This window comes from Lepidochelys kempii, chromosome 2 (assembly GCF_965140265.1).
Source record: "Lepidochelys kempii isolate rLepKem1 chromosome 2, rLepKem1.hap2, whole genome shotgun sequence".
NCBI classification, from domain to species: Eukaryota; Metazoa; Chordata; order Testudines; family Cheloniidae; genus Lepidochelys; species Lepidochelys kempii.
Window position 1 is genome coordinate 251,080,986 of NC_133257.1, and position 16,816 is coordinate 251,097,801.

Consider the following 16,816-nt stretch of genomic DNA (forward strand, 5'->3'; position numbering starts at 1 on the left):
AACTGCCTTTTTAGATGGTTTGAATGTCACAGTGCAATAGTGAAAAGGAGTAGATTTAGTATCTTTTCCCTTTATTTGAAATGTCACAATTTGTGTGTTTTTAGTAATATTTTTGTTAAACTCTGTTTTCAATGAAGTCAAACTGTGATTTACAATGTGCTTTTTTTGGTCAACATTTGTATTAAAAATAAACAATGGACTTTTGAGTCTTTGTAAGATGTTTCTCCATTGTCTGTGCATGCCTTACAATTTACTCCTCTGTAACATATTGTGACAGACCCAGACCAGTGGGGTACAGGAGTTTGGTAGAAGGTAAATATACTGGCCACTGGATGAACAGTTTTCTATTCCCTGAGTGACCAGAGCAGGGGCTGCACTAGAGCAATCAGGAACCTGCTAGAACCAATTAAGACAGGCAAGCTAATTAAGACACCCAGAGCCAATTAAGAACATACTAGAATCAGTTATGGCAGGCAGACTAATCAGGACACCTGGTTTTAAAAGGACCTCCCATCTGTTAGCGGGGGGGCATGCAAGGAGCAGGGGGTGAGAAGGCGTGCTGCTGGAGAGCTGGGGAGTACAAGCGTGATCAGGCTTCAGGAGGAAGATCCTGCGGTGAGGATAAAGAAGGTGCTGGGGGGAGGCCCTGGGGAAGTAGCTCAGAGAGTTGTAGCTGTCACACAGCTGATACAGAAGACATAGACAGCTGCTATCCACAGGGCCCTGGGCTGGAACACGGAGTAGAGGGCGGGCCCGGGTTAACCCCCATTCCCCCAATTCCTGATTGGACACAGGAGGAGTTGACCTGGTCTGTGACAACACCAGAAGGGAAGGTCTAAATTGGAAAAGGATATGGCCTGTCCCTGACACACTAGGTGGGACAGCAGAGACTGTGGAGATTGTTCTCCATTTCCTCCATGCTGGCCAGCGATGAGGTTAGCTGAGTGAATGGCAGATTTGAGCCTCTAGCAGAAACGGCCAAAATGAGGGCTGCCGTGAACCTCTGAGGTGAGCAAATCTGCCAAAAAGTGCAGGACCCACCAAAGCTGAGGAGGAACTTTGTCACAATATGCATTCCACCTCACTGTGGAGGGTGGCTTAATGTGTGTAAAAAGCTTGAGAGCCTCTAACAAGCTATTTGTTCAAGTTCAGAGTATCATAGGGGGGTAGCAGAGATCCCGATAGGTTCTGTAGGCGTTACACCCTTTGGACCAAAACATGGAGCAGAAATAAAGCAAAAGACAAACGTAGCAAAATCATCAAAAAGCAAACCCGTACCTTTTACATGCCTGTATCCTAATTTTAGTTTTTAGTTAATGGAAAAATACACAGGCTATCAATAGTACTTTTCGGTAATCTTTGACACAAAACCATTCTAATTTAAATATGGGCAGTCCGCAAGCATTTTCAGCATTGTGAGTCATATAGTTTCCTAAAGCATCTGAAACATTTTAACAAAAGTTTAGCTTTCAGGCTCTCCTGGGTGCATGACATTGATCAAGGGATTTTAGGCCTTAACTCAAAGTTCAAGGGTAACAGTCCACAACTGAAAGGTTTTAAATGCATTTTGGTCTCTTCTAACCTGGACGATATTACTTGGTCCCACTGTCATGACAAGTTCCTGAACCAATTTGTTCCTTTATGGGGACCACTCAGCCACATTTGCAGTAGGGCTATTTTGCAGTACTTCCCATTTGCCTATAGTTGACCTTGTAACGTGGTTTCCAGCCATTAAAGGAGAGGAGCCAGCCCAGCTGCATTCAGCTACTAAAAGGAGCTGAAGAAGTAATGCATCTCCTTCCACACTCATCGGTGGTATTTCCAACTGCCTGGGCGCTGCTATCAAGGGAATCTGTCTTTTCTTGTTGTTCAACATGAGTAACTCCTGTGGGGAGTATGTAGATGGAATCCACTGAATGAAGAAAGGAGTCAAAGGGAAGAGTTCTCAAGGAAAGGGAAAAGAAAAAGAGATCCTGGGATGTGCAGGAGATGGAGAGGGTAGTGTGCCTCTGAGAGGGAGGAGGTTAAAGAAAGGAGAAGACCAGGAAGGGAAAACAGAACATAAGGGAAACCAAAGGGAGTAGAAGACAGGTAAGACTGTGGAGAGCAAGGAAAAGCAACAAGTCAGAGAAATGATAGCACAATGCCCATTTAACTTTTATTTCTATTAGTGAGCATCAGCATCCATAGAGAAGTGTTTTTTCTCACACTGGATCTGACAAGGATCTAATCTCCTGTGAGGCTATCTATCATTAAACCAATTAAAAATTCTATTATGTAGCTCATTCTGGACTGTTTACATGTTTATATCAACATTCAAGAATTTTCTTTTGATAACAAGAGCGACATAAGGGACAAACAAGTTTTTCTCCCAAGGAAAACTCTTCAAATGCTTGAAGACAAGTCTGATGAAACATATGTGAACAAGAGAGCAGAACAGTCTGGCGCGAATACCGATTATTGCTGTTCTCAGAGAAGACACTTGGAGGATGTGTGATATGACACAGTGGCATAATGCAAATAGGGCAGTCAAATATCTCTTGCCGAAATGCCTGAGGGGAAAATAAGAAAATATATTAGTTATTGTAGACTGATAACTAAACATCGGAAGGCATGCATAGCAGCAATACCCTATACAACAAGAAGGTTCAAAGTGCATTTTGTAACAATTGGTGGTATGTTCTTCAATATTTAATCTATTGAAACCTGTTCTGTATCTCTTCACATCAGGATAATTCTGAAATATCTTTAATATTACTTTCCTTCTTATCGAACACAGGAGGAATTATTTGTAATCATAAACCAAACAATAGTTATTGTAGCAAAATGTTTAACTTCAAGGTACTGTACTGTTTAAAAAAAAGTTTGCAGATATTGTTTTAGCGTGTGGATTGACAAATGATACCAGGGAATTTTTTGGATGGAGGATATGCTGGAAAAAACTTTCCTGCTTTGACACTGACTATAGTTGCAAAATGAATTGAGATCATCATCCAATTGGCTCCGAAACCAACCTGCATCTGTATTTTCTCCCATTCAGTTGCGCTTATTAACGGGGCAAATTTTTCCTCCAACTGTTGAAGCACATTTCGACTTGCAGCTATAGAAGAATCAATTTCAGAAAAAAACTCATCTATGTTTGTGTCATAAGAACTCAATAACCGATTGCTGATCTCCTGAAACTAAAGAACAAGAGGAAAAAATAGCCTCCAGTTAGAATATTAACAGCTACCAGCACAGATTTTCAAAATTATTATCGTAAATTGCTAAAAAATCAAGGAAACACATTCTTGAGAACTTTTAAAATGAACTTTATTTATCAAAATAATACTTTATCCTTGGCCAAACAGTGCATGCTACTACTCTGTCCAAATATCATGCACTGTTACTTAATATGTACAAAGTACAAATATCTGCCTTTTTTGTATTAACTTTCCAAAGGTCTCTGCTTTATACTCTTAAAGGCTTTAACTCATACATGAAGACAAGGTTAGTTTGAAAGTACAGATCTTAGCCAGCAAGAACACATTTAATTTTTCTTCATTTTAAAAGATGACCATCTTTTTAAAAAAGTGCATGTACTATGTTTTGTTAACACTATTAAAGGCATCTAACCAAAGTATGCACATCAAACAGTAGTGCTAAATTATTTTTAGTGCATAATGCTACCCCCAACAGAAGAAGTAATGAACTGAAGTATAACCAGCTCTCATTCCATCTTAACCCAGCAGACTCTGGCCTCCGCCTCAAATAAAATCCCAGATAGTCTATATTTCCTGTCATCTACTATAATCCACATGGTACCTGAAAGCTCAGTACAGAACAACACTCATCTTAAAGTACCACATGGCCTGTGTCCTTCGAGATTCTTATTTCTATAGTGATTCTTGAGGATTTGAGAAACATTCCATGGACAGGGATGGGTTGTGGGCCAATGCCCCTGGACTCTGTTTCTCTCTCAGGAGAAGAAAATGGGGATTATTCAGTGCATGTGTTCTTTTGTTTGAAGTCCACAATCACAGGAGTCAATTTACTTACAGAGTGACTCAAGATCACCAGCATGGAAGTTTTTCCATGTCAAAAGGGCTTGCATATGAAGTTTTCTGCATCTGTGTTTGACAGTGAAAATACTGTCAACATGTTTGTTTTTTCTTTTCTCCTCAGCCAGATTCCGTGCCAGACCCCCATGCATGCAGGAAACATTTTTCTTCTTTTGTCTCATTGCTTGGGTACCCTATGCCTGGGGAACAGGTACTTCCCTGCAAATACTGACTTGAAACTGGATCACATTCGTAAGATAAGATGTAAGTATTAGATCTTCAATGTCAGATTTTGAAAGGGGTTTAAGGGAGTTAGGCACCCAGCTCCCACTGAATGACTTGTTATAAAATCCCAATTTTAGCTAACATTTCAAGACATGATCTTTAAACTTTGACTGTCATTGGTGTACTTCAGAATTAGTGGCAGACATAGCCTCCATGTCAATTAAATTTCCAAAATTAGTTACCCGGGTGTGTAGATGTTAAAGTCAGCTTTATAATGAAACTTTTAACTATGATCTCTCCATAATCTATTCTTTCTAGCTAAAGTGAATGCTTTGAAACAAAGAAAAACTTTAGAGCCATCCAGAAAAGGAAAATGATGGGATGCTTTATAAGAGCGGGGATAGGTAAATTTCTGTCTTGTGCAGAAGTCTGATTTGATTATATTTTTTAGTTTGTTTGTCCTTTTAAGCAAGAAAAGTGGAAACCTGTTAATTCACACTGACTGGGAGACCCACTATGGTCGACTGCATTTTGCACTACAGCAAAAAACAAGGGTGATACAACCATTAAATGTGTTTCTGTCCATTTAATTTGTCAATTGCAGTTTAGGTTTAATGATGATATGAGAACACGAGTATATGAAAGAATGCATAAATTTTTAAATTGTACTATGAGGCCCCTTTAAAGCATCTCCTTGTAAAACTTTCTGAGAGGTGGGCGGGGGTGTTAAGAGAGAGTGAGTGTCTAGCACAGGGCATATTAGTGAAGCTATTCCTGTACTTCCATGGTGTCCTTTCATTAAGAAAAGATCTTTCAAATTCCATCACATGCAAATATGTGCATTGACCTTAAACATATATTTTTTTTAAATCCAAACCCTTCTCCCCTTCAGTATTTGCATTTTACATGATTTCCGTATATTTCTAAATGACAAAATTGAGACTCTTTTAGATGAGATGCACAATATGTATTGGACTAATGAGATTTTATTTTAATCTGGTTATTAGTCATATACTGCCCTGAGTGTTTTAGTGAGCTAAGTCTCTGAAATTACATGTATTGTAAAAAGTTATTGGAGTCTTAATTTGCTTTATCTGAATTACTGTCAAAGACTAAGTTTTAGAATTTAATTAACTTGTTCCATATCTGATATAAAGCCTACTTCTGCTCCAAGTGAAGTCAATGTTAAAGCTCACTGACTTCAGTGGCAGCAGGAGTAGGCCCTTACCCAGCATGATTCATTGGTCTCTGTTCAGAAAGAAATCAAGCCAGGATTGATTCTTTGGGAAATTTTTTCTACAGTACACTGGCAGAACTATGCTGTACAGCTTGCATTATGCCTGGCTATACCCTGGCTTTCAACGAATATCAATCTGGCACATACCTTAGAAAATTATTTCCATGAGAAACCTATAGTGGCCATCAGAAATGAGCATAAATTAGAGCAGCCATGAGGCTGCTTCAGCTTTTGCTGGTGGTCAGGCAGGGCCCAGAATACCAGAATATGGTGAGTACATAAAGAGTTTAAAGAAGTGAGACCCCATAGGTGGCCTGTGTGCCAAATGTGGCCCACTAAGGCTTCCTGTGTGTCCCGCCAGCTCACCTTAAAAAATATTTATAATTAAGTTCACAAACAGTGATGCACTACCTATCATTTGCCTATGATTTAGTAAATAACTTACTGGCAGTGCTTAATTTGTAATGAAAGAGGTGTGGGGGCAACCCCGGCACAAATTAAGCATTGACAGGGAGGCTGGAGAGCAGTGGCTGCTGGCCAGGCGCCCAGCCCTGAAGGCAGTGCTGTCAGCAGCAGCAGGGCAGAAGTAAGGGTGACGTGGTATGGTACTGCCACCTTTACTTCTATGCTGCTGCTGCTGCTGCTGGCAGCGGCACTGTCTTCAGAGCTGGGTGGCTGGACAACAGCAGCTGCTGGCCAGGAGCGCAGAGAAGCCGGGGATATGAATTTCCAAGGCTAAAGGTGCTGGGGTTAAGCCCCAGCACAAATTAAGCACTGCTTACTGGATCTGAAGTTCTTGCAATCGCATCGGCTGCAGCTGAGCTTGGACGGTGCCCATTTTTTCATTAGTGATGGAAATGGAGCCAAAAATGCATGCAAATGGGAGTAAATGTCACCAAGTCAACAGCGAGAGCCGAGCTTTTAACCCATCCTGGACAGCGGATTTTCTTTTTATTATGCCACCTCATTTAAACACAAACCTTTTGTGTTTACCGTGCCACACTACTGTATCCCTCTGTAAGGCCATCAACATAAAGCACCACTTTGAATCAAGGCACAGTGTCAAGGTTCCTTCCCCACTCTGAACTCTGGAGTACAGATGTGGGGACCTGCATGAAAACCCCCCTAAGCTTATTTTTACCAGCTTAGGTTAAAACTTCCCCAAGCTACAAACTATTTTACCTTTTGTCCCTGGACTTTATTGCTGCCACCACCAAGCATCTAACAAAATATAACCGGGAAAGAGCCCACTTGGAAACATCTTTCCACCAAAATCCCCCCAAGCCCTACACCCCCTTTCCTGGGGAAGGCTTGATAAAAATCCTCATCAATTTGCATAGGTGAACACAAACCAAAACCCTTGGATCTTAAGAACAAGGAAAAAGCAATCAGGTTCTTAAAAGAAGAATTTGAATTAAAGAAAAAGTAAAAGAATCACCTCTGTGAAATCAGGATGGTAAATACCTTACAGGGTAATCAGATTCAAAACATAGAGAATCCCTCTAAGCAAAACCTTAAGTTACAAAAAGACACAAAAACAGGAATATACATTCCATTCAGCACAACTTACTTTATCAGCCATTTAAACAAAACAGAATCTAACGCATATCTAACTAGATTGCTTATTAACCCTTTAAAGGAGTTCTGACCTGCATTCCTGCTCTGGTCCCGGCAAAAGACAACACAGCCAGAGAGAACCCTTTGTTTCCCCCCCACTCCAGCTTTGAAAGTATCTTGTCTCCTCACTGGGCATTTTGGTCAGGTGCCAGTGAGGTTGTCTTAGCTTCTTAACCCTTTACAGGTGAAAGGGTTTTTCCTCTGGCCAGGAGGGATTTAAAAGCGTTTACCCTTCCCTTTATATTTATGACACACAGTAAATTTAATTCAGCCTATCTTCCTGGCAGTGTTGCAAGATGTGACAGAATTGAAAATCTGAAGTCTTTGTATCACACTTCAAATGTCATTCTCACAACATCAGCGACTGTACAGGAAAAAGAAACAGCTACTTCTCTTTGGATAATGTTGGTACTAACTAAAAAGAAAAAGCCTTCCCTGCATGCTGAACTTGTGAAGGAGTGCACGATGGAAATGCTGGAGGAGCTTTTTGCTGGAGATAAAAATAAAGATGACATTTTGAACTGTGTGAAGCAAGTTCCACTGTCTGATTCCACGGCAGTGGGAAGATTGGAGGTAAATTTATGAGGACTGTTTGTTACCACTGCTTTCCAATTTAAAAAACACCAAATACATCTCTCTTGCAGTGGACAAATCAAGCAATTTAAGTGACACTGCCCAGTTATCACTGTTTGTTAGATTTTATGAAAGTGAAATTTTCAAGGAAGAATTTTTGTGCTTAATACCATTGGAAACCTACACCACAGGAGAGATCATTTTTGAAAAGAGAACCATTTTTTGAAAAAAAAAAAGGTTTAAATCTGTAGAAAGTAAACTCGCTTGTTACACGCAGAGATCCCTCCATGACAGGGAAAGAGAAGGGCTTTGTTTCACATTTGGCAGTGATACACTTCACTGCATCATTCACTAGATTGTCCTGTGTGTAAGTTGTTTGGGGACTTGAAAAAAAAAACAACGGGTACTGTGATGAGATTAGTGAACTACACATGCTCAACTTCTAGTTTGCAACATCGTCTTTTTTAAAGCTCTTTTACAAGACATTTCAGCCGAACACAGTGACCAGCTGCAGCACGATGACATTCGCTGGTTAAGTCGGGAGCACGTGTTAGAGAAGTTTTGTGCGCTTCAAAAAGAAATAACAGACATTCTTTCAAACTACAAGACCAACAAGGCTTGCGAGTGCCTGTAATTTATGAATAATGTCCCCTGTTTGTCAGAGAGAGCTTTTCTGTGCAATATTACTAGTCACTTGAATTTCCTCAACTTGCAGCTCCAGGGTCATGCAAGCAGCGTTAGGAATCTGTTTGAAAAAGTGTGTCCCTTTCAGAGGAATTTTTAAATCTTTGAGACAGACTTAACAGGAAAGATGTTGCATTGACTCACATTGCATGTTGTTGCTATAGCTGAAACTTCACTGAATGCGATTCAATAATTTCTAAAAAATCTGATCCAAAATTTTAAAATGCAATTTGAGAATTTTAAAATTCCAAAGGATTTGCTTTTACTTTTTCCATTTGTTGCCTCTGCCAATGGATCTTGCCCTTCTGAAGCAAAGAATATTCTTGATTCAATTGATGAAGGTGCCTTTCAATTAGAAATTGTAAGGCTCTAAAGCTCAGACGTCTTGAAGGCAAAATTCAGAGAAGTGGAACTTCGTGATTTTTGGACTAAATATGCTGACCAGTTTCAGAACAGCCAGAATCAAGCCATCTATCTTTTAACAATGTTCAGATCAACGTACGTCTGTGAATGTGGGTTTTCTACCATGAACATTATAAAAAAACAACACTGTAATCGCCTGACATATGAGCATCTTCCCCCATGCATGTGACTTGCCCTGACCTCTTACAAACCACTCTTCACAGAGCTTGACAGAGATCATTGATGTCACCTCTCCCATTCGAGATTACCACAAACTCAGGTAATAATGTTGAGTCATAAACTTCGTTAAAAGATAGAAACACTAATACTTATGTTGTAATCGAGGCTTTATTTATTGGCAGCTGAATTTTTTTTTGTCCACCTTCTGCACAAATGACCCACCTCTTGTTATAAAATTCTCAAATCGGCCCACAGGTAGATCTAATTGAGTATCACTGGTTTAAAGCCACCTTTGTTTCATCCTCTGTTTCTGTGATGAGCACATGAGCAAAGTGACACAGAATCTGGCACCTTATAGCGTATATCCTCAGTGTCGGTTTCTACTCGTATCTTTCCTTAGGCAACACTATGAAAGGCATGCTGCTGCTGGGGAAGAGCAGACAGTAAAGAGAGCACACATTGCTGCTGTGAGCTAGAGGCAGGGGAATGAGCCAGCTTCTTCCAAAAATCCCAGCAGGTTGCTGCTCAGTGGGTAAAAAGTTTTTTCCACATAACCCATGTAACTCTTTAAATGAGAAGCTGTACATGAGCTTGTCTGACAATGGTTGTGCTGTTTGTTCCTCTTTCCCTCTGTTAGACTCAGCTGTAAGAGGTCTACCATTCGCTCCTCAAAATCACACTTGTGTTCTCCCTGCCCTACTCAGCCAAAGGATGTTGGGTCCTCCCATCAGGCTTCCCTGAGCCAAAGCCATACAAGAATCAGAGGAGACCTTTTTTTGCTTATGACTGATCCAGCAGGTTCCCCTGCATGGATGCTACCTGCTTTGAGGTTTCCAATGGATTTTCTGCAGAATGACCCCAAGCCATCACTCAGGAAGTGGAATCAGGGACTGGAAGACAGAAATGTAGCTAACTCTTAAAAATGGGGGTTTATGCTAAATGGCCTATAAATATTTAAAGTCTATATAGGAAGGGATAAGCACCCTTTATAGAATATGAAATTGGTAGTGTTAATTTACTAGGCATTATGTTCACCATTACTGATGCTAAATCCTGATCTGTGTCAATGCACAAGTTATTACATCATTTTATTTTTCAAAAATTTGAAACTGATTAATAGGTAAAAGTGCGACTCAGCCTATTGGCTCCTCAGTACACCAAAACAGCTTATGTCTGAAAGTATCTTTGAGTAATTAATCTGTATCTTCTTGTGATTTCATTATAGGGTCATTAGGGAAATATTTCAGCTTGAACGGTGTGACAAACTAGGAGTTCTAACTACTTTATATCAATATGCAAAGTGACATCAATCATTTGCAATGAAATGATGCAAACAAAAGCACCTTAGTGAACTCTGTACAGAGAAGCCTTCTTAAGTGATCCATCTTAATGTCAGCAAATTGTTTACTAATGTGTTGACCTATGGCAACCCTCAAAAGTAAAATGAAAAGGCTAGAGTTTACAGCGTATCAATGAATCAGTTGATAAGCTTTTACTGGTTTAATATCCTCCTAGTCTTGCTGCTTGGAGCCACTTCAGGTTAGCAACAGAATGTTTGCTATCACCATGTGATAAAGGAAGTCAAACGACTAAACAAACTCCAGGACCATTATACTGTTTGGTGAGATTTAAATTAAAATTGTTGGGAGAAATCATGGGGGGGTGGGGAGAGGAAACTAAAGTCAACTGCACGGATTTACAAATGACTTACCTAGCTTCCCAAACAATAGTCAAGACTTTTACTTAAACTGGAGACAATGCAATGCATTTGAAAAGATTTAATTGCAGCAGTAAAAGATCATACCTCAATTAAATGACTTATGCAAGCAGACTTTATAGATAAGGATCAAAGAAATTCACTACCGAACACACGGCATTCTAGGCAACACTTTGTTTTCTGTACCCACTGATGCTAAAAAGTTGCATAGCTTGGTTTCAGTGACCTTTCATATTCCCTTTGATCTAAATTAGTAAGAACTTTAATGGATCAGTATAATAAGGGCTACTGTATCATCATCAGACAAATAAAATACACTCTTCTTAACAATAATATTTCAGGCCTACATTCTAATTCTATGGCAATTGTTTAAGACTGCAAAACTAGACATTTGACCTTTGTGGGCTTGCCAAAGGAAGTTGGTCTATATTTTAAAAAATCTACTTGCTAACCCCCAATCTCTTAACTGTACCACTGTTCAGTTCTGTTAGCAGCTGGGGAGTGACATTTTAAGAGCATGACACAAGTTTATGAGAGGAGAAATGCATCTTAGAAAAGCTTTTTTCCATCTGGAAATGGATTGCTGTATGTGAAAAATTACCCAAGTGTTTTATTAACAAACGGACACTAAACAAAGGTATGGAAAGCTAAAAGTGGAGACAGCCAGTTCTCATTTGAAAGCCACAGAGAAAAGAACTAAGAAAAATGAGTGTGTATCCCTTGATTGTGATTTATATTCTCTAAACACATTCAAACCTGGGCAATCCAAATCAGTATGTGTTATCCGTGTGTGTCTGAACAGAAAGAAGAAGAATTGCCACCATACTGTTCAGTGCAGGTTCACAAAGTGCCATGTATTGAGAATCATTGCCTAAAACTGAACTAACCTTGAAAATATTTGTAATTGAAGCTGCCATTTTTGAATCTTTGAACAGCATCATGCTACTAAACAGCAACAGTGGAATTAGCAGTATAAAGCCCCAGTGTCCAAGTATTACACATTTTCCATTTTGCTTTTTTAAAGGGGGGTTGAAATTAAAAAAAGGTTGGATTTAAACAATTTTGTTTAAATATTAATCAGTGTTATGACACACGTGCTTCTTGAGATTGCTACTGCCCTTGTTTCCAGTCATAATTCTGATGCCTTCCTTGTTGTGTCAAGTTTCTTTAAGTGGCATTTAAAATCAAAAAGATGATTACAAATCACCAGCAAGAACTGACTCAAAAACCAAAGCAGGGAAGAGAGAAGAAGCCAAAGAGGTGCAGCAGGTTGCCTTTTGTAGTGGCCGGTACAGATAGTATCATGGTAATTATACTTGCATCTGGTGTGTTGATTTGTATATTGGGGAATGCATAGGAATTGCCATACTGGATCAGACCCAATGTCCATCTAGTTCAGTATCCAGCCTCTGACAGTAGCCAGTATTGGATGCTTCAGAGGAAGGTGTAAGAACACTGCAGTAGGCAGATGTGGAAAAAGCTGCCTTCTCCCCTGCCCCTTCCCCCACATTAGGGCTCATCCTAGTCTCTAATAATTGGTGTAAGACTCAAAGCTTGAGGTTAGTATTCCTTCCAAAATGTTTATTAATAAATGACTGTGGATGTTCTTGGTTTCCTTATGAAGTGTCCAATACTCTTGAATCCCTATACTCTTGGCCTCGACCATAGGTGACAGTACAAATTTCTTATGGAAAAATCAAGCTGCAAAGAGTTAAACCTCTTAGCAGACATGTGAGATAGCATATTTAAAACTGTTCAGGACCCTGGGACTTAGCTTCCAAAACTGTGGCGTTTTGGGGATCAGGACTGTGGGGCACTTATTAGTAAGAAGACAAGTTAATATTATGGGGTATAACAGTTAATCCTCAAAAACACTCATTCTGAAAAAATCTATCCAGGTATTTACATGGCTCCCCCCTACCTAGTATCTGAAGAAGATAGTCTCTAGCTACCAAACCTTCCATTTCTCCCCAAACTAAGTTTAAATGAGACCTTAAGGTCTCTTTAAAAAATAAAGCTAGTTCTCTTTAGTTCCATCCTGCAGGTTTTGTAACCGTTACAAAGGCCTGCAGTAAACATTAAATTGTCAGATTTTTAAGGCTGGGAAGTATTTTTGTTGCAGTAGGGCCCAAAGGCTCCAACCATGACTGATGCTCCATTATGCTAAAGGCTGTACAAAACACACAGGAAAATGTAGTCCCTGCCCCAAAGAGCTTACATACTAATGAGATGCAACAAGTAAGTATAACAAACTGTGTTAGGGCAGAGAAGACAGAGCAACAGTAAAACCTGGACTGTACACATAGTTTTACCCATTTAGCTAAAGGTGTGGGTTTTTAAATCAGTTTAGTTAAACTGGTACAACAGTGTGTGGATGATCTTATGTTGGTTTAAGCTGGACATTGATTTAGTTTGCACCAGATATGAGTGTCTACACAGGGGTTTGCAACAGTTTAACTACATTGGTTTATGTGTGTAGTTAAGCTGCTGGGGGAGGAGGCATAAGGCAAGTTGAGGTCCTTGTTACTCAGAAGTTTTTGGCAGCTTATAGGGGATTGTGGCTTCATGAGAGGTGGGTTTGGTGGTTGTCGGGGAGGTGTCAGGTGGGTATTTGTCACTGACTAATCTGGAAAGTTGGGCTGAGCTGCCTGTCACTTGCAACAAGGGAAGAGAGAAAACTGTGAAGGGCTGAAAATGGAAACTCCCCAGGCTCTTTTTAGCTGGCTACTTCCAATGAGCCAGATTCACTCCAGTGTCCTAGCTCCCAAGACAGAGGTTGATTGCCCTACAGAGTATCTGGAGTTCTTAGAGATGTGTCCCCCTACAGGAGCTCCTCTTGAGGTGCACATGCACCACACGTTACTTCAATCAGAGATTTCTGGCAGCAGCATTCACTCAGTCTGCACATGTACCTATCCTTATGCTCTGTACTGAGGGTATATAGATTGCAATGGATAAACTGTCCTTAATTAACTTCTTTACCACGAAGTCCCACAGAGACAACACTCCAAAGCAGGGGGCAAGGAGGGTGGGTAGTGGAGCACCCATAGGAACACACATCTTGAAAACTCCAGTTACTGTACAGGATAAGTAACCTCTTTCTTCAAGTGGTGTCCCTATGGGTGCTTCACTTGAGTTGACTTCCTAGCGGTGCCTTCTGAAGGAGTTGGGAGCTTTGCAATTCGATCTAGAACTGTTTGCAGAACCAAAGACAGCATCTGCCTGAGAAGTGTTAACTAGGGCATAGTATCTGGAGAAAGTGTAGACTGAAGCCCATGTAGCATCTCTGCCTATTTCCACTATAGAGACATCTTTTAGCTGAGCAATGGATGTGGACTGAGACCTAATTGAATGGGCTATGATTAGGGTGACCATCTGTCCCATTTTTAAAGAGACAGTCCCATTTTTGGGGACTTTTTTCTTATATAGGCACTTATTACCTCCCACCCCCTATCCCATTTTTTTCACAGTTGCTATCTGGTAACCCTAGTTATGATAAGTTAGCAGCTTCACAGAAGGAGAAGATACTGGTGGTAACCCATTTAGAATGTCTCTGGGTTACACTGATGTTCCTTTAGCTCTGTCTGCAAGAGATACAAATAGAAGCTTAAAAGGATCTGGTCTGTACAAACAGCATGCCCGTGCGCTCCTAACATCTAAGGTATGGAAGGCAACATCTTCCCTCATCCGAAGGGGTTTAGGATGAAATATAGGGAAATGAATATTTTGATTTATATGAAAGTCTGAACTGACTTTAGGTAAGGATGCAGATGTAGTCAGAGGCACAACTTATCTTTGAAGAAAACAGTGTATGGGGGTGGGGAGGTCAGCCATCAGAGCTCTTAGCTCACCAACTCTTTGAGCAGAAGTAATGGATGCTAAAAAAAGGCAGTTTGCATGGAAAGGTGTAAATGTGTACAGGTAGTCACTGGTTCAAAGGGAGGTTTCATTAAAGAATTGAGACCTAGGTTCAAGTGGTCTTTCTGACCTGCGGAAAAAGGTTTGATAACCCTTTGATAAATCTAGAAGTTGCAGGGTGAGCAAATGCCAAGAAACCTTCCACAGCTGAGCTAGCTGCCCGATCAACTTTAATGCAGCTCAATGAAAGACCTCCTTCAAGGTGAAAAGGTATTCTAAAACTTTAGAAATGGAAGAATCGGCAGGACATAGGTGTCAGGGAGTAAAGCTGTGCTCAAATATTTTCTATTTCTGATGGTAAGTTTTTCTGTGGACTCCATTCTATTGTTAAGCAGGACCTCCTGAATCTCCATCCAGCTACCAGGCTTTGAGTCATAAAGTTTTGAGGTTGGGGTTAAGAACACTCCTAAAGTCCTGCGAGAGAACGTTCAGGGGAAGGGTCAATGGTAGGCTTGATGACCGGCCGAGAAGAGAGCTGGAAAATGTAAGGGAATCGGCTAATTTGGTACAATCAAGATGACCGTGGCTTGGTCTTGTTTGACTTTTGTTCAGGACCCCCTGAGGATTGGCGGCACTGGAAGAAAGGCATATAGAAGGTTCTTTGACCATGAGAGGATAAAGGCATCTCACAAGGAATGATGGCCCAGACCTCCCCTCGAGCAGAAGTTCACACAGCTCCAGCTAACAGTGGTGGTGAAGAGATCTACTGCTGGGAATCCTCAGGAGAGTAATCTGTCTGAGTGTGGATTTGTTGACTTCTCACTTGCACTTGAGTGAAATGTCTGCGGAGGACATTGGCTATGGTGTTTTGAAAGCCAGGCAGAAAGACTGCTGAGAGAAGGATGTGGCAAGCTATGCACCAATTCCACATCATCATGGCATCTGAACAGAGGGAGGAAAATCTTGCCCCCTGCCCCCGACCACAACAATCGATTTATATAGTACATCCTGGCCCTGTTGTCTACCATTATGTGAATGGATTGACCTTCTATCATGGGAATGAAGTGCTGGCAGGCATACCTTATGGCCCTGAATTCTGGGATACTGACATGAAGGGTGCACTTTGGGCAGTGCACCCACCCTGTGCAGTATCCTGTAGGTGAGCTCCCCATCCAAGGATAGATGCATCAGAAACTACTGTAAAGGTGGGAGGGGGTTGGTTGAAAGGAACCCCTGAACGCACCTTGTCCACATTCTTCCACCAATCGAGGGAGACTAATATGTGACAAGGGACAGAGAGCAACTTGTTCAGACTGTTCCTGTCAGGAGTACAGACTCACCTGATCCAAGTTTGGAAGGAGTGCAGGTGCAAACGGGCATGTAAGATGATGAAGGTTCAATGCTGTCATATGTCCAAGAAGTTGGAGGCAGGATCTCATTGTGACCTGAAGACTTAGTTGAAATTGTGCAGTGAGTTCTGTCAAGTTGTGTCCCTGGGTAGATAGACTCTGTATGTTGTAGCATTGAGAATGGCTCCTATGAACTCTATCCGCTGCACAGGTAGGAGGAAGGCCGTTGTGATGTTGAACTGAAGACCGAGCCTTGAGAACAGAGGTGACCTTGTTTACTGAAGTTTGAACTGCAGTGTAACAAGGCTCCTTTAAGAGCCAATTGTCAAGATATGGAAAAATGTTTACTTTCTATTGACGAAGCTGCATAGCAACGACTGCCATAGCTTTCAAGAACACTCTGAGGTGGTAATATTGATGATAGTCCTGGCCCACTAGAAAGTGTACAGACTTCTTGTGAGAAGAGTGTATCATAACATGAAGGTATGCATCCTGAAGGTTGAGGGTTATGAAATAGTCCCCCAGATCAAGGGATGGGATGATAACTGCAAATGTCATCATCTCGAACTTCTGAATCTTGATGAAGGTATTCAGCATCCTGAGATCTAAAATCTGTCTCCACCCGCCCTTCTTTTTGGGAATGAGAAAATATTTGGATTAAAATCCTCTTCCCTTGTACAGTGGGAACTTGTTCAATGGCTTCTAAGCAGAGAAGAGACAGAATCTCCTATCTCACAAGAGACTTATGAGATTGGTGCCTGAAAAGGATAGAGAAGGGGAATGTGAGGGGGGGCATAGAGTGCAAGTGGATGGAATAGCCTGATGTTATAACTTCCAATACCCATCTGTTGGTAAATCTGCTCCCATGAATTGTGGAAATCGGAGAGCCAGTCTGCAAATAATGAGAGAATAAGCTAAGCAGAATAGTGCAATA

General features: G+C 40.9%; 1 protein-coding gene across 2 annotated transcripts in view; it reads right to left on the reverse strand.

The window, feature by feature from the left end:
* Nucleotides 1–1,265: 1,265 nt before the first annotated feature.
* The window catches only part of RNF32 (ring finger protein 32), a 51,072-nt gene continuing 35,521 nt past the window's right edge, over nt 1,266–16,816 (reverse strand). For both annotated transcript variants that reach the window (XM_073334562.1, XM_073334560.1), the window contains 2 exons: nt 3,015–3,182; nt 1,266–2,552 (listed from right to left, as the gene is read on the reverse strand). In XM_073334562.1, coding sequence (XP_073190663.1) covers nt 2,310–2,552; nt 3,015–3,182 — 411 coding nt within the window. In that variant the 3' untranslated portion in view covers nt 1,266–2,309. The remainder of the gene's footprint in view (nt 2,553–3,014; nt 3,183–16,816) is intronic.